Genomic DNA, 26273 nt, shown 5'->3' with positions numbered 1-26273 from the left:
GCCCTAAATGCAGCATGTGCTCCTTCATACCCAACGTAAAATATTCAACTTAAAAGAGAGGTGGACGAGATAAATAGTAAATGAAGAGTAAACAAGAGAAATTCAAGTTTATTTAGCTTTAAAGCAAAACAAGTGTCAAGTGACAAGCTCGTAAATAAAGAACTTAAGATAACATAATTTAGGAGTTGAATGGTTACCTCTTGAGGGTCCATTCGCTATTACTAGTTTTTTGTATTTTTTTACACTTAAAAAAAAAAAAAAATCGAAAACTAACGTTGTTTTTTTTTTTTTTTTTTTTTTTACATTAGAACTTTATAATATTAACATATGTACCTAGGAGAAACCGAGAAAGAGGGAGTATCAATTTTCTAAGGCCTTGTTTGGTTGACCAAAAAAAATGGGGAATTGAAAAATCATGGGAATTTAGAAATTGGAGATTTATTTGGTTGGCTATAAAAAGTGAAATATGTAGGAATTGCAAATTCATGGGAATTTTCAATTCCTACAAAATGTGGGAAATAAATTATCAAGGCCCCCCTTAATAACTCAAAATTCCCATAAATTACAATTTCCTTCATAGCAACCAAACAAATTTATACAATTCCTGGGAAATTAAATGTGAAAATTTAATTCCAATGAAATGTAATTGCCTATGAGAAATAAAATCCCATATCAACCAAACAACACCTAATTTTCTTTGGTAAATTAACATAAGCCAATGCCTATATAAACCCCCAAAGCCTCAACCTCTGTTTCAAACGTCATAAGATAATTCTTCAACTAACCCTAGGCAGGGTGGTAAAAAAAGAGGAAAAGATGGGCGGCAAGAAGCACAAGAAGAAGACGTTCACAACCCCAAAGAAAATCCACCATGAGAAGAAGAAAGAGCCTCTTTCCATTCTCAAGCTCTACAAAATTGATGATGATTCTGGAAACCTCCAGAAGCTGCGAAAGGAGTGCCCTTCTCCTCAGTGTGGTCCTGGCTCTTTCATGGCGGCTCACTCCGACCGCCTTTCTTGCGGCAAGTGCGGCTTAACTTTTATTCCTAATGCAAATTCGGAGCAGCTTCTTGGAGTTTAAGATCAATTTCTTACATAAGATTTTTTAAGACTATTATTCAGGCTAAAAGCTATACATTATGTTAATTCTTCAAGGAATGTAGGCAATGAATTACGAATTGAGTTGTATTTTAATGTTGATGAGCATATACTTCAATCATATTTTTGCAAAGATTGATACTGCGTTTAATGTTTATGTTAATTTACATTATGCAAATCTTTTGATTAGTTCATCTGTTTAAAATTTCAATAGTTCAATATCACATTCATTGCATCGGATCGAACTTTACAGGTTTAAAGTTCGAGAGTGTTTGGGGATGGGATTCCCTTACCATAAAGCAATTACCATAGTTATAGACTGCGTAATTAAATCAAACAACCAATCTTCAAAAGTGGCGAAAGGGTATATAGATTCAAAACTATATATTGATCCTAGTTCATACATTGCTTATAATATATGCAACAGGTTGCATATGAGCTAATCCAAACTTGATAACCACTCAAGGGTAAATCACACAAATAAAATAATGAAAAGAATCAATTGAGAAATATGGCTTGCAAAAAAAGCTTTCCTCTACACATTTTGGCTCTAATTATGCACACAAGAGTAAGTTATATCAGTCAAATTACTGGTTGAATCCTGTGAATTCCGGAAACAAGCTTCGCAAGCTTGAAATAAGTTGTGGAGACAGAGCCTGATTTTGTACAAGAGTTTGATGGTATCTTTCCAGGAGAGATTGCAGAAATATCTGTGGATCAAGCTCTTCAAGTGAACCTGTATAAATCACAAAAAACAGAACTGATCAATAGTTTGATAGCATCAGGATGTCTGTTAGCTTGTTCAGGGCAGCATAAATGCTAGGTCAGCTTAATGAATTTGTTCGAAAAAGATAACCTGTGTTATTGGACTCAGCCCTCAAGTATAGTTGTATATGGATACAAAGTTGAGTGTGGGACTTGCCATAACTCAATATTAGGACATGGGGGGAATGTGGGGATACTATCCGTCTGTTCTTATACGTTGAAATTCAATTCAATTCAGTTCAGCTCAGCTCACCTCAGCTTAGCTCCTAATTTCCTTCTCTTATAAAATATTCTATTCAGTTCAGCTGAGTTCAGTCAATGAGAACATGCGCTAAATTCAGACACAAGTGATAGGATTATACAGTCTTTGAGTAACCCTTTTATTAAGGATGTCTAAATTGACAATCATACATCTAATTTCATCAGCAAAATAGGGGCAAAACGCAATTATTACTCCGTAATATGGTTTGATGTCAACTAAATTTTAAAAAACTTTTGGATGCACCCATCTCAATACTAACTCAAGACTGCAATCCCCAAAAAGAGAGATTGACACTGTATTAATCTAACAGTAGATATGCATCTACACCATGTAGGTTAATTGCATCAAGATATAGTGGTTTGATATCCTATTGTAATTTCAAGAGTTAATCAGGATTTCGTAAATGATTTATTGTCCTAATGAAATCAAGAGTCAAGTATGAATTCCACATCTATATCCTTCTCATTCAGCATGAGTGTGTCAACAAAAATGCCAAGTTGGAGCAACATCTTAAATTGATTATGCTGAAAAGGCATCAAACAACAAAATTTGATGTTAACTTTTTATACTCCAACTTGTGAGACATATAGGAAATTTACTCCTGTCTTGCATTTGTAGCGTGCATATGAATTGGGGTGCTAAGATCATCATTTTTGCATAGTTGCATCTAAAAGATTTTGCCCTTCCATGAGCCACTGCACGCTATATCTCCACGTCTGTATGCACCTGTTCGGCTGTTTTTATCTTTGTTTAGCCTATCAGTGTTATTCTAACTACTTGTCTGATGACCTTTTGCACTAATTTTGAGAAATGGTCAAGTTAGCATTGATTACACTATAGAATAAGTGGGGAAAGGCCGAAAGGGGAAAATGAATGTTAAACTCTAAAGTATGCATTATCTTTACAGTAAAATTCTTGTAAACATTATAGTAAACATTTTGTCAATATTTTGTGCACAAGTGGCAATGTTTCTCTAAATGGTAAAGTGATTTAATAGATTAAAGAGTAGATGTCTAACCCAATTCAAGTTCTTCATCAAAATCCTCCGAGTCCCCTTCTTCAGCAAGATCTCCATTTTCCAAAGCCGCAGCAGCCTCAGCATATCTTTCCAGAAACTCTTCTTCAGTTTCTTCTTGTACATCATCATCAGAGTCCTAATTTTACCAATTAGGAACAGTATTAAACAAAGAAGTTAAAAGCTGGATAACATATACTTGAAGTTGAACTCTTATCAAAATTCCCAATTAAGCACCCAGTTGCCAGTATAGCTATTTCATTTTCAAAGATGCAAAATTCAATGCAATGTAATTTTACTCCTCTGAATCTTAAGTGAGCAACAAGGATGAGCTGGACAACTAAAGTTAGAAAGAAAAGAGAAGCAACATAAGTCAAACCTCATCATCATCATCATCAGATTCCTCTTCCTCTTCATTTTCCATCTCTTCATCTTCAATTTCTTCATCCAAGTGATTTGCTTCCTGAATTTCTTTCAATCGTGCAAACGCTGACAAGAGCGAACTAAAGCATTCCCATAACAAGCCACTAGTTGGGCTTCCCACAGTTAAAAGCTGTTCAACCACCTTGCCAAGAGTGATAACTGAAATGAAGCATGCAATAGATAAGCACGGGGTAGAATAAAAAGAAAAGAAATTTGCAGATTGAGATATACTATGGACAGCTGGCATATTTCAAGTGTCCACCCTTGGGAGGTAAGAGAGGCGGAGGGGGAAGAGGGGGGGGGGGTAAGTATGACATTCCAAGCTCAAGCATGTAGCTTGTATTGTACAAAAGAGGGTAAACCCAAAAACTATACAGGATATGAAGAAAACTATCCTAAAATTTTTGGTACTCTAACCCATCTATTAGAAACTGTAATGCTCCTTACAAAGTTATGAATCTTATAAGATCTAATTGACTAAATCCAGTGTTAACATTTGAGCTGGAATTGGAGATACATTATTGCCTGCATGTTGATTGGTCCCAGCTGTATGAACAAAATAAATTTGTGTCTAGCAGGCTAGCAGCTATGTAACTCCTGACTCTTCAAACATCATTTCACCTCAAGTAGCTGTGTCGTGTACTCAGACATGATTATGACACTTGATGACTTGAAGACTTCATTTAAGATCAAAATCATGCAAAAAAATTTATAAGATGATCATGTATGAACACTTGTACCTGTGTGTGTCTGAAAATTTTAGCCAAGTTCAAGTAAAATAGTCTAGCATCAAGAAAAAACTTTGTGGTACTTCAACAAAAAGCTAATATTGCATCCAAACTTCTAACTAATGATGGAATCGTACAGGCCTAGGTTGGTTCATGTGTTGGTGGTGGTTTTACTGTTGTGTAGAATGATAGTTACCTTATTATTATGAGATTTGAGACCAATCCATTATGTGCAACTTCAAGCCAATAACCAGTGTAGCTGGAATAAATCCCTTCCCCACTTAATCTATCCAAAACTGAACTATGGACAATGAGATTATAGTACTTTTCTGTTAGAATAATAGAAGAAAAAGAAAGGCTTGGTAATTTACAACAATCAGAGCCGTCAAATTATCAATAGCACCAAGAAAATCCATGCACAAGACACACAGGTACTGTTGATGATCAGTTCAGTATTATAAATGACCATATTCCAGTGCTACTAAACACAATGGAAAATAACAAACAAAGAGCTGAAGTGAAAAGAAACCCACCAACTAATTTAATTTCCGACTCTGTTGTAGTGTTTGGTGTGAATGAGATGGAGGAGATGGAGTTCACAGAAGATACCCAGACCATGAAACCACCTTTTTCAACCTTTTCTAGAACTGACTGGACAGCATCTGGATAATACAAATAACATGATGATACCGCAAGCAACAATGGTTTCCAAAGTGGACAGGGTTTACTTTGAATATCTTTGAATCTAGATGCTGCAGCCTGACTAAAAGCAATTGCCAATGAACGCTTGACTTCCTCTGTATCAGAAGAATAACATGGCAAATGAAGAAGGGTATGTACACATGCACAAGCCCTTGATGCTGCAGAAGGATACTGTGAAATGGCTTCACAGACAAATGCTGCAATATTTTCAATGAGAGATTTTTCTGGTACAGGAGGAGCTGGTGGTGGAGGCATCTTAGCGATGAAAAATTTCGGCAGGCCAAGGTTCTTCTCTAGATTAACAACCTCCTTAATGCAGTCAAAGACAGCCAAGTCCTCTACTTCTTCCCAGGAATGCCAATCTGCTATAATTTCGGTCCAAGCTAACAAAAGTTCTGATACTTTGAGTTCCAGAAGAGCATCATTGTTGGTACTGGACCGGATGATGAACCAAAGGATTGTTGATGCATCATCAATGCATGAATGTGGTGAAGTATCATCATCGTCATCCTGACCATTGTCACCACTATCAAAATGTATAAACCTTTTCTACAGTTAAATTAAGACACGCAAACTTTTAAGTCGAATGAACTCCCCTATCTTGTTGATAAAAAGTAAAAGGAAACAAAGAATAAAGGAAGATTGTCTTCAAAAAAAAGAAAAAGAATAAAGGAAGATTTAAACTAAATGACTCATTAAGATAAGCAACCAATTAAACACTTAATGGACTACTCAGACGCGCTATAGAGGTAAAACATGGGTATGTTTCTAACTGCCGTTCTCAGCCAGCTTTGATTTTACTCTAACTACCAAAGAATATTATGAAAAGACTGGTCAGACAAAATAGACAACAAAAAAATACATTCTATACAAGTTGATACAACTAAGTCTACTCGTACTTGGTCCGTCCAAGTCAAGGAATTTGCTAACTGAACTTTCTTAAACAGATTATTCTTCTGAACTACTCATGAAGCTAATAAAAAATGATCATGTTGTTCTAGTAATTAGAATTTTACTTAGGCAAATGACAGAAAGTGGCCTATGCATGTTGATCATATACTTTGTACATTGTCTATAGAGTAGAGAAGAGACATTGTTGTTACCTCATCGTATGATATCAACATTAGAAGATCATATTGAGAGAGGCATATACAACATTGACAAGGCAAAAAAAGGGTGGATAGAGCATTAGAACAGATAAGCACTTGCATGTAGATAATGCACAGAAGGCGAACATGAAAAGATTTGTACACCATATATGAAGGCCATTAACGCAAATAGTTGACTAAATCGATGAGGTACGCAAAACAAGTGCTTATATTGCAATTTGACCCTCACCAATATTTCCTTGGTTACAAGCCATGCCTGTTGCAAGAGGGCAGAAAAGGCTCTAGCCATAGTTCTCTGATCAGATTCCCACTTTGCACTTATGTGGTTCTGTTCCTCTTCTTCAGGTATCGCGTCTTGCCAAGATTTAGCCATTACAGATAGTGCTGCAAAGCCCTTTATAACTGCCTGCCATAGGTAAGAAAGGATTATTGCTAAGATCTCAATGGATACTAACAAGAAAAAGAAAAAGAAAAAGAAAAAGGAAAAAAAAAAAAAACAAGAGGCAAGCGGCAACCAATGTTATTAGGATTGGGATCCTAATTTGGATCAGAAGGGGTTATCGGGATCGGATCATAAGATTGGATAATTAGATTGTACAGTCCTACAAATTTAATTGCTTACTCACAAAAGTCTAAAAATTAGTATTTGCTTTTTGATTGCTGATTAGTAATTGATTTGCTTGTATGTGAGTGTTGATCTTCTTCTGCAATTTGCTTTTGTGAGCATTCCGTGAGTTCCAAGGAAGAAGCAACAGAGAGACTAAGTAAATATCTTTAGGAGTCAAATGACAGATCTCTTGTAAGTGCTTAAAAAAAATCTAACAGTTCGAAAATTGCATTTTCATGCCCATCAAGCAGTATTCTAAGGGAATGTTAAGTTCATTAGAGGATAGTGATGACCTTTATGAGCCAAAACAATCATATGGGCAATTCCAACGATCCAATTGGCCATCCTACATGTGTGCAATTTTGAAAATTATGTAAGTCATTTTGCTGAAGGACCAAATGAGAATTCAAGATCAATTCTACTTGGAAGGCACATTTAATGCTCATATGGCAAGTCGGTGACAACTACACTAAAAATAGCCAAATATAGTAGTGATGATTCAGTTGAATTGTCAACAAATTTGCCTAATATTTTTAAAAAAAAAAAAAATCCCCCTGCTGTTGACGACAACACCCCCCCCCCCCAACCAACCAGTAATATAAAAAGCTTTCACAGATTAAACCACTTAAGGAATGGCTTCCAAAAACTCTCCATTCAGACTATAATTTGGATTTTCTAAGCCTACACTAGAAACTGAATCAATAAATCCTGCTCAATTACATTATCTTGGTATAATTTTTTGTGAACGTTTTAAACACTAATAGACCAAAAAAATAATGCATTGCTAGAGGAGGTCAGTACTTACTTGAGGCCATGGCTCTATATTGGAAGGCATATACTTGGCAATTGTATCAGCCAACTGTGATACAACTAAAGGTATATGAACTGCTACCTCTTTCTCTCCAGCCTCAACCACAGAGCTAAGTAGTTGAAATAGCATGGAAATCTCCTCTTCTTCATGACCAATTCTACCAACTACTACTTGGAGAATAGGTAGCCAGTCAGGTGGCAAGTATTCACTCTGCAAAGTGTTGTATATATATTTAAGAATGAAGGCTCAGAATAGAGGGAAAAAGAAAAAAAAACAATAAGTCAAGTTTACTTCTTCAGAAAGGGAATTACTTCAAGAATTTTGACCACTGCCCCAGCAGCACTTGCTCGCACAGGGTAACAAGACGCGTCTTCGCAATCGGGTATCGTCAGTGCTTTAAGCAATGCAGAATATACATCAGCTGCCATATCCTGTAAACCATAGTCGTAGATTGGATATTTGAGAGTTGAGAAAGAACACATTCAGTTGAGCGCTGTGACCATGAAATGAAAATTTCATAAAATTATCACTAAAATACTAACTTCAGGTAGAGAGGATGCTAGCTCTCCAAGTATCCAGTTTGCAGCAGCAAGCAAATAAGGGTGGGTTATGGAGACCTTGTAAAGTGGTAGCATCCGATGTCTAATTAAGGTTGCTGTGCGTTCAGGTTTTTGCTCCCCTAAGAACTGTCGATAAAAATGATAAAACCACCATAAATAACTGTTTTACATCAGAACAGATTAGGGAAAGAAAGGAGATGTTCTTACATCCTGTAGAGCTCCATACCCCATGAGAACACCATAATAACTGTCATTATCATGGGAACACCATAAGAAAACAAATGTAGGGTGACTACGAAAGTTTTATACAATACAGACAATCTTAACAAATTATTAAGGAATTGCTGTCAAAAGTTTCATCAGAATAACACCAAGGAAACACCCTACCAAGTCATAATAGAACTCCAAATTAACAGAGCATTGTAAAGTGATAAAAATATATAATTAATAGGTAGACTGCCAACTTGCCAAACAACAATGGTACTCAGAAACTTACTTATTTGATATACTAACGTCAGATGCATTTGCATCACTAGGAATTGGAAACTTTGACAGAAAAGGAAGAACTAGCAATTCTCCAACTGAACATAGTTGGTCTTTTCCCTTCTTCTTATCACCCTTTTTGCGTTTTAAAGATGACAAAGAGCTCTGACTGTTAGCCACCACTGGAGGCCCCTGCAAAACTTAAAAGATAAGAAGCTGTTTCTGGTTTTTGATCTTGAACAAGCAATCACACTACATTTTTCTTTCAGAAAACGCAAAGCAAACTTATAGGATTCTTAACTGACCTTTGACATAGAAATGACACCAAGTAAATTCATAGCACTTTTTCTGGCGGTATATAAATCCTCTCTCCATCCAGAAATTTCTTCCTAAAAGGCAGTTAACGCCATCAGCAGAGCATCTTGTTGGGCGAAGCAAAACTTTAAAAAATAAAAAGCATACCAGCTCAGATGGTAAATTCTTGCTTAAGAACTCATCTGCATCTTCTTCCCATTCCAAAATATCCTGATACAAGTACGAAACAGCAAGAGGAGAAGTCTCAGAAAAAACAAATATATGTAATAAAAAAAAAGAGGATACGAAGGTGGAATGGTGAGCGCTATAAGAATCTGCGTGATAAGGGTGATTTTATTTGGTAAATGGATCCTCAAACAAACTCATATTTCTAATTTCAGCACACAATTTTATCTTATTATCACTATCATATTTTAAAGTAATAAAATATTTAGTATAATGCTATATTACTCATCACACAATATGTCTGCCTTGGACTTAAACTATCAGATGAGGTTGAAACTACCTGATTATTTCACCTCTAAGACTACATATTTGAAAATTGAAATGACTGAAAGAAACGATAAATATGTAAATTTGAGAAATAAACCTTTGCATTCATCATGAGCGCTGGAAAAATAGCTAAGTCCAACAATGATGAAAAATGGGGTGAAACTAATCTCCATCCCTGCTTCCAAATGACGCTATCAGAATACTGTAAGGGAAATAATAACTAAAAGTACCAGATACAACCAAAAGAAAACATAACCCTGCACCAATTGAAAGCTATCATTATGTAATCCAGAAATTGAATATTGCAACATCCAAATAGTTCTTAAGTAACAATGAACTGTAGAAGCTCACCGGGCCAGTCTCCAGGATATGAGAAATGACGTCAAATGCCAATGAGATGACCCTCTCTGATAAGCAGTCCAGCTTCTGCATAAGAAGAATAAAAAAAAAAAATTCACTTCAGAGTATATAATATGACAGATCACCACAACTGCAAGAAAAAAGTAACAAATTAAACATAGATATGTTTTAAAAAATAAACTAAAAAGAGAACTTATGAACAAAGACTATAAATAGCTTGCTACTAATGGAATACTTGGAGTAATTGGTAGGCTACCCAGTGAGAAACATTTGACTTGCAGGAAAGCAACTGATATAAAGGCAAGTAAGAGATGCAGACACCTCAGGACTGGCCTGCCCCATGAAATTTTCTACCGCAAGTTGGAAGTCTTTTCTTTATTACTTTGTTATTAGAATTTCTTACTTGAGCCAACTGTTTGCAGCCATATTTAATGCAAGAAAAAAAGAGGAAAAGTAGTGTTAAGTAGAAGCCTGGTGTTTAAAGCAAAGACATGACTGCATTCAGGGGAAAGCTTAAAGACTGTTGTGTTGATGTTTTTCCCCTTCGTATATTTATTTATTTAAAGTTGAGAGAAGGGAGTTAAATTATATGAGCATGGAAACTTCCTGTCCTGTTCCATTAGTTTTTCTCCACAACATTAAACAGACAAGGGAAAGAGAAGGATTTTTAAGCCTGCCTATAACAAAGGATACCCTAGATAAGATGAGGCTATAGAGGTCTTCTGCTATTCGAAGAAAAGGCAATGTAACATAAAATAGGATTTAAGAAAATAATGCAGATGCACCCTAGCTCCAAAGTACTTGAGCATCTAAATTTTGAACAGTGTAAAAAGCTTAAAAAGCCACGCCACAGGCACTTAGCCACTTCAAAAGACTATAGTGGCTAAGGGTGCCTCAAGGCTCATTTAGACAGCTATTTAAACCATAAAGTTTGAGTTCTTTATAAAACCAATCTGGTGTTCTTTTTGTCATGTGATATTATTACTAGAAAAATTCAATAATTTTCATAGCTTATGTTTACTATGTAGGATTCTGTAGACTACTAGACCATATTCTTTAATACAGTTTAGTTAAAGAATGAGCATTTTACATCACTTGCACAAGTCTTATGACCTCTCGCTTAATAGCTACACTTTTATCATCGAAATGCACCCCATAATACTTGTTCTTAAATGTGGGTCTTATTGAGACCCTAAGATGCAATATTTAAATTCATCAGACATTATTTCATCTTTATTAAATTTTACAAATATTTCCCAGAATTTTATGTTACTTGCATTCTTACCTATTGCTTCCCACCTCTCATTTCTACCTCTGTTTATAGAAGTATTACAATTTCAATAAGGGAAAATTATCATTAGATCCCACATGTTTTAGTCTTCCATTGTTAAGATCCTTGACATGACAGAAACATCTCTAATATATAATGAGCCTAATTAACAATTTATTCAATTAGCATGGACTAAAAAGAGCCATTCTCTTTTAATTGCTTTATAAAAACCAAAGAGAGTATTTAATCATCACATTTTACCAAATAAGAATTACAAGCATTAGAAAATGCTTACAATGATACAGCACAATAATCTTCTTAAAAATAAAATTGCAAACAAAGTCAATAAACAAACAAGTGAAAACATACACTGATATTGGAGCTACATCTAGCAATATGCAGAACACATTTCATAATATCAGGCATCAACCTGAAATAGTGAAATCAATAGAAAAAAAAAAAAATGTTAATACGAGTTTGGAAAGTCTGCACACGAACCGCAATCACAATTAACTTACTTATCAGAATACTTTCTGTGTCGAGTAACAAGAGCACAAAACATAAGCAAGATCCTCTTTCCAGTTTTTAGTCTTACTTGTTGACTGCCTTCAGAAGATACTGATTCCTCTAGATTTAATGTTTGTAAAAGGCCACATAAGTCACCAGAGAAAGAAGGCAGCAGAGTTGCAACAGAAGTAGGCATATACGACCTGACCTAAATATCCAAATTGCAATCAGTGTTGATAAGTAAATCGACAAAAGTGTGTTTATGCATAAGTTATTGGACAATGGGTAGAGGAACAAAGGGATAAGCAAACAAAAATGGCTACAGCAACTATTTTCATCTTCAAAACACTGTTATTATTATAAAAACGTTGGTTAGTTATTTGAAACTTAACAACAAAACTTTAAGAGATAGCATCAAGCACCGGAATTACCACAAATAGAGATGTTAAGCTACTTACAGCAAAGTATGTGCATTTGCACACAATTAGAAGGACATTCTCCATCTCTATGTCCAAGCTTCCTTTAGTAGCTAAAGCCTGTAGAAAAGTTACCAGGCCACTATTAGACATTATAAGGGCAAAGCTGCAAAGCAAGGATGAATTGAGAGCAGCAGACAGAAGCAATGAACCTTCTCCGCAAAACCATGAAATATAGCCAACAAAGGCACCAAAATATCATTGGCAATCTGCTCCAGCTGCGGTGGGACAGGCTCTTTCGCAACTTTTGGATTCAAGAAGTACTGGAGAACATTACAATTATATTGTAAAGAGTGAATTCGAGACGAAACAAGTTCGCGTCATATGAGTTTATCCAACTATCTACAAGTAACAGCCAACAGTTGATTGTATCATAATTACCTGAAAGGGTCTAAGTAATGCTTGAAGAGCTTTGAGCGCGTTAAGTGTTTTCAACCCACTATTCGCATTTCCACTAATAATGTCACTATTTTGGATAGCATAACGAACTTGTGGCACAAGCTCAGGCCATTCATTTTTCTTCACAAATTCAGCATCAACAACAAAACTAAACTGCAATACGAAAACGAAAATTCGACTAAATACAATTTCGTATCATGCAAAAACAAAGCTCAATTAAAAGGGAAATCTTAAGATCAAGTTCAAAAAAAGTAGGTACCGCTTCAATCAAGACTCTAAGAACCGGCAATTCCGCTCGAAGCAACGATTCGAGTAGCTTCTCCTTAAAATCCTTACTAAAAGAACCAGATTTTCCTTCGCCAAAAACATTTCGTCTAATCAAATTCTTAAGATAAGTAGCAGCAGCTATTTTTTGACCTTGATTTCCATCTCCTACACCATCAATCAAATCCAAACTTATCGAATTCAAAACCACAAAATGAAATCCAAAGTAGGACATACAGAAGTCAAATTGAATTCCAGAAAGAGCAGAAATGAGTTACCATTGACAATGGAGAGGAGTGAGAATGGAAAATCGGAGGCGGCGGAAAGGCAATCGAGTTGGTTTGTGGCGTTGTGAACTACTTGGCCGTCGGAATTGAAGGTTTCATTGAGAAGTTGAGCAATTCGAAGAGTGTCCGCCATTGATGAAGAGGAGAGAGAAAACCCTAGAAATTAGGGGATTTTGGAGTAGTAAGTGAAAGAGGGTAAATGGCGGGAAAATGATGGGAATTTATAAAGCATTGATTTTAATGTAGCCGGGAAAAAGTGTTTCGTTGTTCAAAACTTCAAATGCCGTTATTACACTTATACCCGTTACCAGATTGTGGGATTAATGAGATGTCAAAAATTTACCCTACTGACTCAATTAAATCAACCCAAAGACTAATCGATTAATATTTTACTTGTATGAACACTATATCGAACCTGATTGAGAACTTTAAAATTCACACAACCTAATCGAATAGACCCAACCCGAATACCTTATCGAATTCGAACGAATACTTGAATGGACACCTCTAGCGGATTAAAGACTTACATAATTTTTTTTTTTTTTTTGGACAAGAGACGAGAAAGAAACTAGCTCATAACAAACTCTATAAAACTACAATATTTAAGCAGTGAAAACCAACGATGATTAGTGATTTACAGGATTCACAACAAGTAGAAATGAAATATTTGCAATGTTTTAAATTGGATTTAATTTGAATTCGAAAAGAAATTGACTTATTGAAATTGTCGCTTTGTAAATAATGTAGAGTACTGAGTACTAGTTTTTGGTTATGGACAATAAATTATCTTATACAAAGATTCATATGCTCCTATTTAAAGTATGTTCAATTCAGACTATCTAATCGAATACGTAGTATTTGTATTTGCTCAAAACAGGCTATCATCAAATTAGAATTCTATTATTATGTTTATTATCATTAAATATCTTTAATTTCGTGACTAAAATACTAAAATTTCATATGTGAACAATACACATTAAAACGAATCTAATAACATCTCGGACATTTTAATATTATTATTAAAGATTAGTGTGGGAATAATGTCAAATTTAAATCACATTTGAAAATATAAAGTAAAAACTAGAAATGACATGTTCTTATGTTATTCTTACAATAGAATGATTCTTGATTACATGAACCTAAATAATTTGCAAAAGGGGGAAATTAAAGGGGCAATAACTTAATTAGGATAAGCAAAAGCAAGGAAATCAGGGTTGGACTCTAAAGTTTGCATTTCTTTCTCCTCTAACATCAACCACGCCTCAATTCCATCACCATTAATAGGATGACAGTAATCAGTGAGGGTGAAAAAGTTCATAAACCCAGGAGGAGGTTCTTTCCCGTCTGTGGGAACAATCCACGCAGGCTTTCCGAACCCGAAGTCCGCCTCATTTAACCCAATCTTACACCAGCTCGTAACCCAGAAATTGCCCTCTTCATTCTCTATCCCACCTCGCAACTCAGCTTTCCGCTCAGAAATAATGGTTTCCGCCGCATTTTCCCCTTGAAAAGTTGTACCAGTAATTTTCTTGCTAGTATTGGATAAAGCTGAATGGATTTCATTGACAAGCTCTTGAAGCCTAGAGTTGTTACTACTTTTGTGAACAACTTGTGTGCGTGCTTGTGCGTTCGTGAAAAGGTTACCAATGGATCCTCTTGGGAGTGGCGGGCTTAACCTTGACCGCATGTTCAGATCACAACAATCGAGAGCTCTGTTTGTTTAATTTGCACTCCTAAAGTAAGCCTTGCGGCCAAGGTTTTCTCCCAAACAAACCCTGCCACGACCTCGAATCTCGTAGGGTTTGGAATAAGCTTACTTGTTGCCTTGGCCCTAAGGTTGCTTATAGCAATATTATCGAATATGAAACTTTTGATGACATTGGTTGAATTTGATTTTATAACAGGGGTCTCTGAAAAGAGATCAGGCGAAAATATGTGTTCCGAATTAAGAAGTGGAGGAAATGCATTGACAATAGCTTTGAAGTCGGGATCACTAGCAAGGGCTGACCAATGCTTAAGGAAGATTCCTAGGGAAGCTGCGTCGAGGAGTTCATGGAGCATGTAGCATCCAATCACCTCCCCTATCCACAACGAAAAAACAATTATCTGAAAGGCTAAAGGTACAAGTTCTGAGATTGGTTTCGACCCAGAAGCTTGTAACTCTTCAGGAGGGAGAAACTTGGTAAGCAAGTTAAGCTTATGAGGTGATGTCATGACAAACGAGAGATGACAATTGACTTTAGTCTCAATAAATGGTATGCCCTTGTGGTTGCAAGAAATGAACGACTCATCGACCTGCAAAAGGGAAGAATTGATCAAGTGTTTGGCTTAGGGATGTTTTTAGACCACTTATATTAACCTCGCTTTGTCGAGTTAGGGAGTTGGCATTGTAGAAAAAGAGCATAGGTACATGATAGGTATAGTAATTTTGATCGAGGAGAGAAAGGCTGAACGTTGCGGGATTAGAGGGTGGTGGAATATAATGGATGGTTTAACCATCTCTTTCGATATTATATTCACCTCTACTTCAAGTTCATTATCAATATCAAATTCTTTCTCCATTGATAATGAACTTGGATTTATTTTCTTGCTTTAAACTTCTCCATTTCTTATGGGACCTTTAAATAGACCTCAAGCCTTGTTAGAGATAATATCGGAAAATATATGTGTGATATATTTTCCATATGAATCTTATTAGGAGAATAATATATTTAGGTTTATTATATGTTAAGATATTATTTAAGTATATCTTTTAGGAAGATTGTTTCCTATCTTATGTTCTTAGGTTTTGTATAAATACTCTACCTATTGATGAATAATAATCAAGCCATTCTATTCACTCGTCTCTATAATAAACAAGCAAGCAATACAAAAGCCATTATATTCTATTTCTCTCTAATTTGTCATGGTATCAAGAGCAGGTTAAATCTTGGGGCCATTCACAAAAATTTCCCCCCTGCCGGTGGGTTAGAAAATTAAACTCACCGGCGGGATTCATAAATTTTACCCAAAAATTCTGTTGTGCAATTTTTCTTTCTTTCTTGTGAGTTCATTCGAGCATGATTTTGCTCCTTTGGATATTTTGCTCCTTTGGATATGAGTTTGGTTTTACTCTGAAAGACCAATAAGAAATTTGAGTGTGGTTTACTCTGAAAGACCAATAAGAAATTTGAGTGTGGTTTACTCTGAAAAACCAATAAGAGATTTGAGTGTGGTTTACTCTAAAAGACCAATAAGAAATTTGAGTGTGGTTTACTTTGAAAAATCAATATTTGATTGGAGCTCGGTTTTGCTCTGGAAAAACCAAAAATTGTTATATTTGCAGGTTCGAAAAGAATGACGTTCCTGTTTGATTGATGACAGATGAGTTCGAAAAGATGAACGTTCTCATCATTGAAGAAAAGAAAAAAAAACTTTGAAGGCGACATCACAAGAGTGTGCATCTCGGCTTCAACAATTTGAAGAATTTCCAATCGCAACGTTCGTGTTACTGCCGTTACGATTGCGGGAGGGTGTTAGAGATAATATCGGAAAATATATGTGTGATATATTTTCCATATGAATCTTATTAGGAGAATAATATATTTAGGTTTATTATATGTTAAGATATTATTTAAGTATATCTTTTAGGAAGATTGTTTCCTATCTTATGTTCTTAGGTTTTGTATAAATACTCTACCTATTGATGAATAATAATCAAGCCATTCTATTCACTCGTCTCTATAATAAACAAGCAAGCAATACAAAAGCCATTATATTCTATTTCTCTCTAATTTGTCAAGCCTTTTAGTTAAAGGGTCATTAAACTAATGCCAATAATTTGATTTTTAAAATATATATTTCTAATCCTACTTTTTTTTTATAAAGAGCTGCTAAACACCATTGAAGATGGAATCAAATCTTATATTATCAAATTATTAAGCATTTAGTTCATCTACACATGTTTTTAACGTACTTTAATGCTTAATTAAGCATTTGCAGAAGTTTTTTTATTTTGTGGAATAAAATCTCTAATAATCTTTTTATTATTAACAAGTATTCTTCTTGTCTAGCACGTTTGTCAGTTTATATATACGCGTAATATGATAAGATCACAAGTGTTCTGACCTGCTACATTGCTTTTTTCTCTCTTTTTTTCTTTAAAATGTGAGACATTTCACATACAAACAACGATGAGATTTTAATGCATAGGTATTGTGGCCAAATCAATTTAGAACATTATATGACAAAGGTAGTATGGTCGGTCAGGGTTTACTCAACAAGGAGTTAGCCGGTCAGTCAGGAGCTACTTGATTAAGGGTTACTCGGTAAGTGTTTTTGTGTCTATCAACCGACCACACGGTGTGGCTAACCATACAGAAAACGCGGGTAGGTGCTATTACTTTTTTATTTGTTGATGAGAAAATTGTGAAAAATGACCTTTTAAGTGGTCAACTTTTTGAAAAAGGACCTTTTAAGTGAAAACTTGTGAAAAATGACCTTTTAAATTTTATTTTGTTTGTATGGAATACTGAATTGGGTGAGCTTGCATGGTCAACATTGGAGCTTCGGGGTTGACTATCACATATTAGTCACTAAGTCATGTGTCTTTTTTACAAAAAGAAAAAACTAAAAAATTTCCCCAAATTTCCCTCATTTCTCGTCCTAACCCTTTCATATAGTATTCTTATTGAGGTTGGGAAAGGAGGGAAATTTGGGAACATTTTTAATTTTTTTTCTAAAAATAAGTCACGTGACTAACATGGAGGTTCGGCGTTGACCACCTCGCAAGTTCACCCAAGTATCCCATACAAAAAAAAAATACAACTTAAAAGGTCTTTTTTCACAAGTTTTCACTTAAAAGGTCCTTTTTCAAAAAGTCAACCATTTAAAAGGTATTTTTTTTACAATTTTCTCTTTGTTGATTTGTAATTAAAGATATTGATAGTCAAAGAAGTTTATTGAAAACCACATAAAATCAAACATACATTTAATTTTGGGATGGAAATAGTACTTAGTTTATTGATTACTGAATATAGTTTAGTCAAATAAAATAGTACTTAGAGCCTGTTCTCTTCAGCTTAATTTTAGTTCAGTTAAGTTTAGTTCAGCTTTTAATTTCATTCTCTCAAAAGCAATTCATTTCAGCTCAATTTAGTTCAGTCCAGTTCAGTTCACTTCAGCTCCAATCAGTTCAATTCAGTCCAGTTGAGCTCAGTTCAGTAAATCAGAACATGCCCTTAGTTTATTGATTACTGAATAAATATAGTCAAATAAACGTCAAACTTATCACATTTATTATTGAAAGATTCTGCTTTAAATATCTCTAATTATTAATAAGTACTCCCTTCATAAATGTTTCTTTGCCTTATTTGACTTTTTACGGTCTCTAAAACATGTTTTAAAACATATATTATCCATTTCCATACACATAAAAAATAAACACTTGATAATAATAATATACAAGAATTCAAGAAAACCTCACATGACTATGTTATCTCTCATAAATTATCAAGATCTATGGTACAAAAAAATTAAAAAAAAAAACATAAAAAAAAAAAAAGAATGAAGTTTGACCCAAATTTAGCACTAAGGCAAAATTATATGGATGAACAGAGGGAGTAATAAACTCCCTCCGTTTTTAAATACTTGCTCCATTTCTCTTGGGCACGAATGCCGATGCTAATCTTTGATCAATAATATCGATCTTTAATTATCAATAAGTATAAATTCTAACAATTGAAATTTAATAATCTATTCGTTGAGATGATTCCAACAAGCACCTACAAGACTATATTTTTTCTTATGTACAAATCACAAACATTAGTCAAAGTAAGACGAATGAATAGTGTAAAAAATAGAAATGGAGCAAGTATTTAAAAACATAGGGAGTATCTTAACTTGGTGGGTGTTTTATCAATACACTATGAGGGTTATAGCTAGGAAGAAATTAAATAGCCTACTAGTACGTGTTCAAAGACAATTAACTAGACGTTTCCTTTGTTTACATGTTTATCAAAGAAGGTTACCTAGATGAACAAGGGTTGCTCTATTGTTCGGAGGTTGACAATTTAAGGCTCTAAGAACCTAGATAACAAGAGGCTAACTAACTATCATGCACTTAAATTAGTCAACAACTTGTAATACAATTAGACAAAACTTCAATTATTCTACACAACTAATTAATTTAACCTCTTTTCTCTCGTCAAACACCCCACCCCAATGAAATTGTAGGATTGCCAGAGTTCTAGTGCCTCTCTATGAGTTTATTTTAATCCATTTTGCTATTAAAAAATTACTTGGCATTTTAAACAAATTTTATAATTATTTCACTTTATATAGTACTTCATTAATTTCAAAATAATTAGCCACTTTTACCAAACAGGTTAAAAAAAAAAAGGGGTGAGGACCATAAAGTGTGTTGCTTAATTAATGTAAAATCGAGTTATTATATATATATAGTAGATACATGTGATGGTGGGAGAAGTATTGGGCCACAGTGTGTTGTAAGTTTGTAGCTTGTAAATATATACATTTTCAATAATGATAATCCATCTTCAATTATAGTAGTATATCAATTGTTCTAATTCGTTTGAAAGAGAATAAGTTTTCAATTATTGCGAAATAGATTGAGCGAGCAATATTTGATCACAAATTCTTAAATGAACCTGGTTCACACTAATTTATTGTGGACCACTAATGTTATATAAACTATATATGGTTCTTTTATTAATAAAAAAAGGTCACTATAATAAAATATGAAAAAAAAAAAAAAAAAAAAAAGGTAACTATTTGATAATCTCACTTTTATTTATTGATTGAACAAAAAGTTAAAAGGACAATTAGATAAAAATTAACACATTAATTATAAAATGGAAATAAATGTGTTAATGCAAAGAAGTGGGTTTTATGACAGATACTCCGAAAAATAGCAAAGTACTAATTAGGAGAAGCAAAGGCAAGAAAATCTGCATTGGACTCTAAATATTCCATCTCTTTCTCCTCCAACATCAACCATGCTTCAATTCCATCTCCAATAATAGGATGAGAATAATCAGTCATGCAACAAGCATTCTTTACCAAAAGAGGGGGTTGTTTTCCATCTGTAGGAACAATCCAAATAAGCTTTCCGAACCCGAAATCTGCCTCATTCAACCCCATTTTGCACCAGCTGCTAACCTTTAAGTCACCATCTAGAGGAACCATAGAACTTAGTAACTCAACTTTCGCATTTTCCCCTTGAAAAATTCTACTATTAATTTTCTTGTAAGTAGTTGACAAAGTTGAATGGATTTCCTTAACAAGCTCTTGAAACTTGTTGTTGTTACTTTCTTCGGGCACTAATACATTTGGTGTTATGATGATATTCCCCATGGATTCTCTAGGGAGTGGTGGGCTCATCCTCGGCCGCATGTTCACAGCAATTGTTAGTGGTGTATGTTCAACTTGTGAACTCAAACTATGCTTCGTGGACAATATATGCTCCCAAACAAATCCTAGCACGACCTCGAATCCCGTAGGTTTAGAAATCTGCTTGCTAGCTGCCTTGGTCTTAAGTTTATTTATGGAACTGATATTGAATATGAAACTTTTGATCGCAATAGTTGACTTTGATTGTGTAGGTGGAGGAAGTAAATCTAGATTATTATTAAGTAGAGATATGTGTTCTTCTTTAGGGTAGGGTGGAAATGCATTGACAGTGGCTTCAAAGTGAGGCGGAGCTAGGTCCTTTAATCGTTTACTATTGAGGGCTGACCAATACCTAAAGAAAGTTCCAATGGAGCCTGCGTCGAGGAATTTATGGAGCATGTAGCATCCAATTACAACCCCTCCGCACAGGAAAACATTGATCTGAAAGGCTAAAGGTACAAGTTTTGAGATTGGTTGCGATCCAGAAGCCTGTAAATCTGGAGGAGGGAGAAATTTGGGAAGTAACTTCACCTTATGAGGTGATGTCAACGCGACAGAGAGATGACAGTTGACTTTAGTTTCAATCAATGGTATGCCTTCATTGTTACATGAAATGGTCGACTCATCCATGAGTCGACCTGCAAGAGGGAGAAATTGATCAAGTGTTTGGCTTAGGGATGTTTTCAAACCACTTATATCAATTTCGCCTTGTTGTGTTGAGGGGTTCGAAGTGTAGTAAAGGAGCAAGGGAATGTGAAAGGTAGGGAAAATTTGATCGATGAAGGGAAGGGTGAACGTTGTGGGATTCGAGAGTGGAGGAAATGATGGTTTAACCATTTCCTTTGATATTATCTTCACATCTACTTCAAGTTGATCCTCCATTGAAAGAAATAAAGGTTAGTAGTTGTTTCCAAAAAAAATTGATCTACAAGAAGGATTACTTGTAATTAGAAATTAAAGGAAGAAATAATTGGATTTGTTTTTATTTGTTGAGTTGCATGCTATTTCCATATTTTAGCTTCATTGGACCTTTAAGTAGACGTTTGGCAGCATCTACTGTGTAGTTTCATTAAATTAATGCCGGCCAAGTTGATTACTTCGTAATAAATAAAATGGTTGATGCGTCACATGAATACATTATTGTATTTGTATGCTTTTTTTTTTTTATCAATCATACTAAGAGAGAGCTGGATTAATATTAAAGAAGATACTATATAACATCAAATCCATCAATTATTTGTTCAAGTGATCTTAACTCTACAATTACGTGTATCACGAATTAGTCAACGTTAGATTTTCAAAGATTTAATCACATACCAAGGGAGAACAACTCATCGTGACTTATACGAAATATATACTTTTATGCAGAAAATAAAAAAATTATATAAAAAAAAAAACTCTTTAATCACGAGGCTTTTATGCATATTTTTATGCATGGTATCGGAGAAAATTATTTCTAACGTATTGATAGTAATAGCTACACCGTAAATATAATTAAAAATAATTTTACATATGCGGGTGTATGCTTGTATATGGTACATTTAAGGGTTTTTTTTTGGCTCAATTGATGAGCAATAATCATCAAAATGAGCGTACAATATCCTTAGATGCCAACTGTATATACAATCTCTCAATTTTTTTAAGGTAAGATGAAGAACCTTACTGAACCGACATTGTCACAGGTTTAGCCAACCCAGCTCCGCAAGTCGACGCTTCAGAGTAAAGGGGGAGGTAAAGGAATCCCCCTACACCTAAGCACGCATTTTGTAATTAGTGGGGCTCGAACTTGTGACCTCAAAGTGGCTTTGCTTGGTAATCTCTCATTAATTACTAAGAGGATTTTATGCATACTTTTATACAAACTAGTGGCCTAGCCAAAAACGGTATACTTAGAACTCACGTACTTGGCAGGTCTTATCCTTACTCAACCTGAATGACCCGGAGACAACTACTTAAAATCTACCCAACCCGACCTAAAAGTACATGAAGTTTTTAGGATATATATTAAACAACTCATATATATAATGTTGGGATTTTGTTGGCTCAGTGGTTAGTGGGTTTATAACTTACCACATACTTCGTACTCCCTCCGTCTCTAATTGTTTACTCCACTTGTCTTTTTTTGTAATCCCTAAAAGATTGCCCCATACTATTTTTGGCATCTTTTTCCACTTGCTCTCTCTCTATCTCTCTCCTCATTGATATTTGTGTCAACCTATGTGCACTATTTTTTGCCCAAAGTCTTAATAAAGTGATTTTTGTGGTGTATATGATTGAGGAACCGAGGGAGTATATGATTGAGGTGTATATCCTCATAATCAACATTTTTTTTTGTCGTTTCTGTTGTTTTTTACTCCATAATCTTCTTCTTATTTTTTTTTTTTAACAAGAAGATGAATATTATCATTAATAAACAGTCATACGACATCTACAACAATAATAAAGATTATATTTGTAAACCACATATCTTGAGAAAATAACATAACTTTTACAATAATCATAACTAATTTGCATATCGGGCATAACTAACACTCCACCGCTTCAAACTTGACGCAAGCAGTGATTTTCGATGTCTTTGCATCTTTCCAAGTAGAGACCCTTCGCAATCTGCGCTGATGTTTTGATCGTAGCGTTGATGACGAACCCTAAACCCATATGAATCCAAATCACCTTCTCAATTATTATTAAAACTCTAAAATTAAAATTCTTATCCATATACGAGAATCAAAATCCAAAAAAATTGGAAAAAACCCAAAACAAATGGGACAAACTCTCACGAACGGAGAGAACAAAACAAAGCAAAACAAAACAAATAACAAAAAGCAAATTAAATTAAAGAAAAAGGGTCGGAAATAGTCTAATTTCCGAAGAAATTAAATTAAACTATTTTCGGCCTAAACGGCCAAGAAAATTAAAACCCTAAAGAGAGAGGAGAGAGAAGAGAGAAAAAAGAGAATAGGGAGGCGAGGGCAATGGAGTTATCTTCTTCTTAATTAACTCCAATAATATTGTTGTTTTTTTGGTGAAGATAATATTGTTGTTTATTTACTTTATAATCTTATTCTTAATTAACTCCAATAATATTAGATCTTTCATCTTATTCTTTTCTCTATTTTTTTTGCCATATTTTCCAGTAACTTCTTCCACTCTTCTATAAGTGATTTTTTTCCGTTTCTTCAATCATCTACTTGTATTCAATCACGTAAATTTTTGTTTTATAAACTACCGGCTTCATTTTTTTTTTCCATTTCTTCAATCTTGTACTTGTATTCAATCATGTACATTTTTGTTTTATAAATTATTGGCTTCATTTTTTTTTTCGTTTCTTTACTCTTGTAATTTTATTCAATCACGTACATTTTTGTTTTATAAATTACCGGCTTCATTTTATTTATTTTTTCGTTACTTCAATCTTCTATAAATTACCCGCTTCAGTTTATTTAAATTTTTTGTTTCTTCAAACTTCTACTTGTGAAATTGTTTACTACTAATTTGTCAATAAATCCCTTTTTGTATACAATATGACAGGTATAATCATGAAAAAAAACTCTTTATTTTAAGAGTAGTTGACAGTCAACGAGTGGATTTTTACACAACTTTTATACATAGAAAAATAGGTTACCAACATTTTTAACATTTATGAAAATCTATTATTTACGTTATTTATATGAAAAATCATAAACTTCGATTAAAAAAATCGTTACAATAATAAGGTATATATTTATATATTGATTCAACCGTCGGCCTCCGTAGCTAAAAATTCTGGCTCCGCCCCTGTTCACTTTATGGTTGTTTGTGTTTCATAACACATTTTAATTTTTTAATAGTTAAACTAACAATAGCCCAAGCAGTGAATGGGCCAAACAACACATAAAAAGCATGACAATTTAACAAAGAAATAAAAGTGAGCAACTTGTGGGTTTTATGACTAATTCGGAGAAGCAAAGGCAAGAAAATATGGGTTGGACTCTAAATTTTGCATCTCTTTTTCCTCCAAAACCAACCATGCTTCAATTCCATCTCCACTATTAGAGTGACAATAATCAGTTAAAACGAAAAAATTCCTAAATTGAGGGGGTTGTATTCCATCTGTAGGAACAATCCATGTGGGCTTTCCGAACCCGAAATCTACCTCATTCAAACCCATTTTGCACCAGCTGCTAACCCTTAAGATGCCATCCTCAAGTTCAATAGAATGTTGCAACTCATCTTTAGCGTTTTTCCCTTTAAAATTTGTACTAGAAATTTTTTGGTAGAAATTGTACAAAGTTGAATGGATTTCTTTAACAAGTTCTTGTAGCTCAGAGTGTACATGTTCATGTACTTGTGTTTGTGAGATTGTGATGGGATTACCCATGGATTCTCTAGGGAGTGGCGGGTTCATCCTCGGCCGCATGTTCACTACAATTGATAACGCGGTATGTTCAACTTGTATTCCCAAATTAAGCCTTGTGGCCAAGGTTTGCTCCCATACAAACCCTGCCACCACCTCGAATGTTGTAGGTTTAGGAACTAGCTCACTTGTTGCCTTGGCCTTAAGTTTGTTTATGGCAATAGGATCGAATATGAAACTTTTGATGACATTGTTTGATATAGGTGGAGGTTCCAACGATGAAATAGGCGAAGATTTGTATTCCGGCTTAGGAAGGGGAGGAAATGCATTGATAGTGGCTTCAAAGTTGGGTTGGACTAGGTCATTTAACCGGTTACTAGCAAGGTTCGACCAATACTTAAGGAAGGTTCCTAGGGAAGCTACGTCGAGGAGTTTATGGAGCATGTAGCATCCAATGACCACCCCTCCACATAGGAAAACATTGATCTGAAAGGCTAAAGGGACAAGTTCTGAGATTGGTTGCAATCCAGAAGCCTGTAACTCTGGGGGAGGGAGAAACTTGGTAATGAAATTCAACTTATGAGGTGATGTCAATGCTATAGAGAGATTACAATTGACTTTAGTTTCGATAAATGGTATGCCTTTGTGGTTGCAAGAAATGGTCGACTCATTTAAGAGTCGACCTGCAAGAGGGAGGAAATGATCAAGTGTTTGGCTTAGGGATGTTTTTAGGCCATTTATATCAACTCCGCCTTGTGGTGTTGGGGACTCGGCGGTGTAGAAAAGGAGTACCGGGACATGTAAGGTAGGGAAAGTTTGATCGATGAGGGAAAGAGTGAATGTTGTGGGATGAGAGGAGGGTGGAAATGATGGTTTTACCATTTCCTTTGATAATGTATTTACTTGTACTTCAAATTCTTGTTCCATTTTTGAATTTTGGATCGTTTCCTAAAACTTTTATCTACAAAAAAGAAAGAGATTATATGATTGGATTAATTTACTTGCTTAGATTTTTTCAATTCTTGAAAGAATAAACAGGCAACTCCCACCATATAAATGCCAATTTACTTGTGACCTGCAACAGTTTATGTGAAAGTGATTTTTCTTGCTCAAGTTAATCAGGATAAGATTGGTGGTACACGTTTAAGTGACTTTTTTCATTTATTCCAATTTGGCGTGCTGGCTAAATGTAAACACAACACAGCATTCAATCCTTGATTATTAGTACATAATAAGTTGACAAGTGTCGTACTTGGTAAGTTGATAATGCTTTTTCTTGATTATTATTAGTACTTGGTAAATTGGCCTGGTATTGCTTTTTCTTATCCAAAAAAAAAAAAAAAAAAAAAAAAAAAAGAAGTTGATATTGCCTTTTCTTATCAAAAAAAAAAAAAAAAAAAAAAAAAGCCTCCGTTTTTAAATACTTGCTCCATTTCTCTTGGACACGCATGCCGATGTTAATCTTTGATCACTAATATCTTTGATCACTAATGAAAATTAATAATCTATTCATTGAGATGATTCCAACAAGTAGCCACAAGACTATATTTTTTCTTATGTATAAATCACAAACATTAGTCTAAGTAGGACAAATGAATAGTGCAAAAAATAGAAATGAA

The 26273-nt window shown here is 34.5% G+C and overlaps 5 protein-coding genes across 5 annotated transcripts; all 5 read right to left on the bottom strand.

The window, feature by feature from the left end:
- Positions 1-1424: 1424 nt before the first annotated feature.
- LOC145630496 (uncharacterized) lies at positions 1425-13100 on the bottom strand. The gene is made up of 21 exons (XM_081682762.1): positions 12924-13100; positions 12641-12813; positions 12364-12534; positions 12135-12245; positions 11965-12042; positions 11518-11714; positions 11369-11429; positions 9721-9795; positions 9467-9544; positions 9025-9087; positions 8868-8951; positions 8576-8754; positions 8287-8326; positions 8062-8205; positions 7831-7950; positions 7514-7729; positions 6331-6507; positions 4824-5502; positions 3519-3721; positions 3143-3278; positions 1425-1833 (listed from the first exon to the last, which is right to left on the bottom strand). The coding sequence occupies exons 1-21, from the start codon at positions 13063-13065 to the stop codon at positions 1685-1687; spliced, it is 3276 nt and encodes a 1091-aa protein (XP_081538888.1). The 5' UTR covers positions 13066-13100; the 3' UTR covers positions 1425-1684.
- Positions 13101-14112: 1012 nt separating this feature from the next.
- LOC145632640 (BAHD acyltransferase 1-like) lies at positions 14113-14619 on the bottom strand. The gene has a single exon (XM_081684990.1). It carries the CDS (start codon positions 14617-14619, stop codon positions 14113-14115), a length of 507 nt encoding a protein of 168 aa, XP_081541116.1.
- A 2-nt stretch (positions 14620-14621) lies between these two features.
- Positions 14622-15494, bottom strand: LOC145632639 (BAHD acyltransferase 1-like). Its single transcript, XM_081684989.1, has 2 exons — positions 15453-15494; positions 14622-15227 (listed from the first exon to the last, which is right to left on the bottom strand). The coding sequence occupies exons 1-2, from the start codon at positions 15492-15494 to the stop codon at positions 14622-14624; spliced, it is 648 nt and encodes a 215-aa protein (XP_081541115.1).
- A 4356-nt stretch (positions 15495-19850) lies between these two features.
- LOC145632638 (BAHD acyltransferase 1-like) lies at positions 19851-21203 on the bottom strand. Its single transcript, XM_081684988.1, has one exon. The coding sequence runs from the start codon at positions 21201-21203 to the stop codon at positions 19851-19853; it is 1353 nt and encodes a 450-aa protein (XP_081541114.1).
- Positions 21204-23858: 2655 nt separating this feature from the next.
- On the bottom strand, positions 23859-25695 carry LOC145630495 (BAHD acyltransferase 1-like). The gene has a single exon (XM_081682761.1). The coding sequence runs from the start codon at positions 25579-25581 to the stop codon at positions 24250-24252; it is 1332 nt and encodes a 443-aa protein (XP_081538887.1). The 5' UTR covers positions 25582-25695; the 3' UTR covers positions 23859-24249.
- Positions 25696-26273: the final 578 nt, after the last annotated feature.

This window comes from Chenopodium album, chromosome 5 (assembly GCF_948465745.1).
Source record: "Chenopodium album chromosome 5, dcCheAlbu1.1, whole genome shotgun sequence".
In the NCBI taxonomy this organism is placed as follows: Eukaryota; Viridiplantae; Streptophyta; class Magnoliopsida; order Caryophyllales; family Amaranthaceae; genus Chenopodium; species Chenopodium album.
This window is presented reverse-complemented; position numbering and strand designations above follow the sequence as displayed.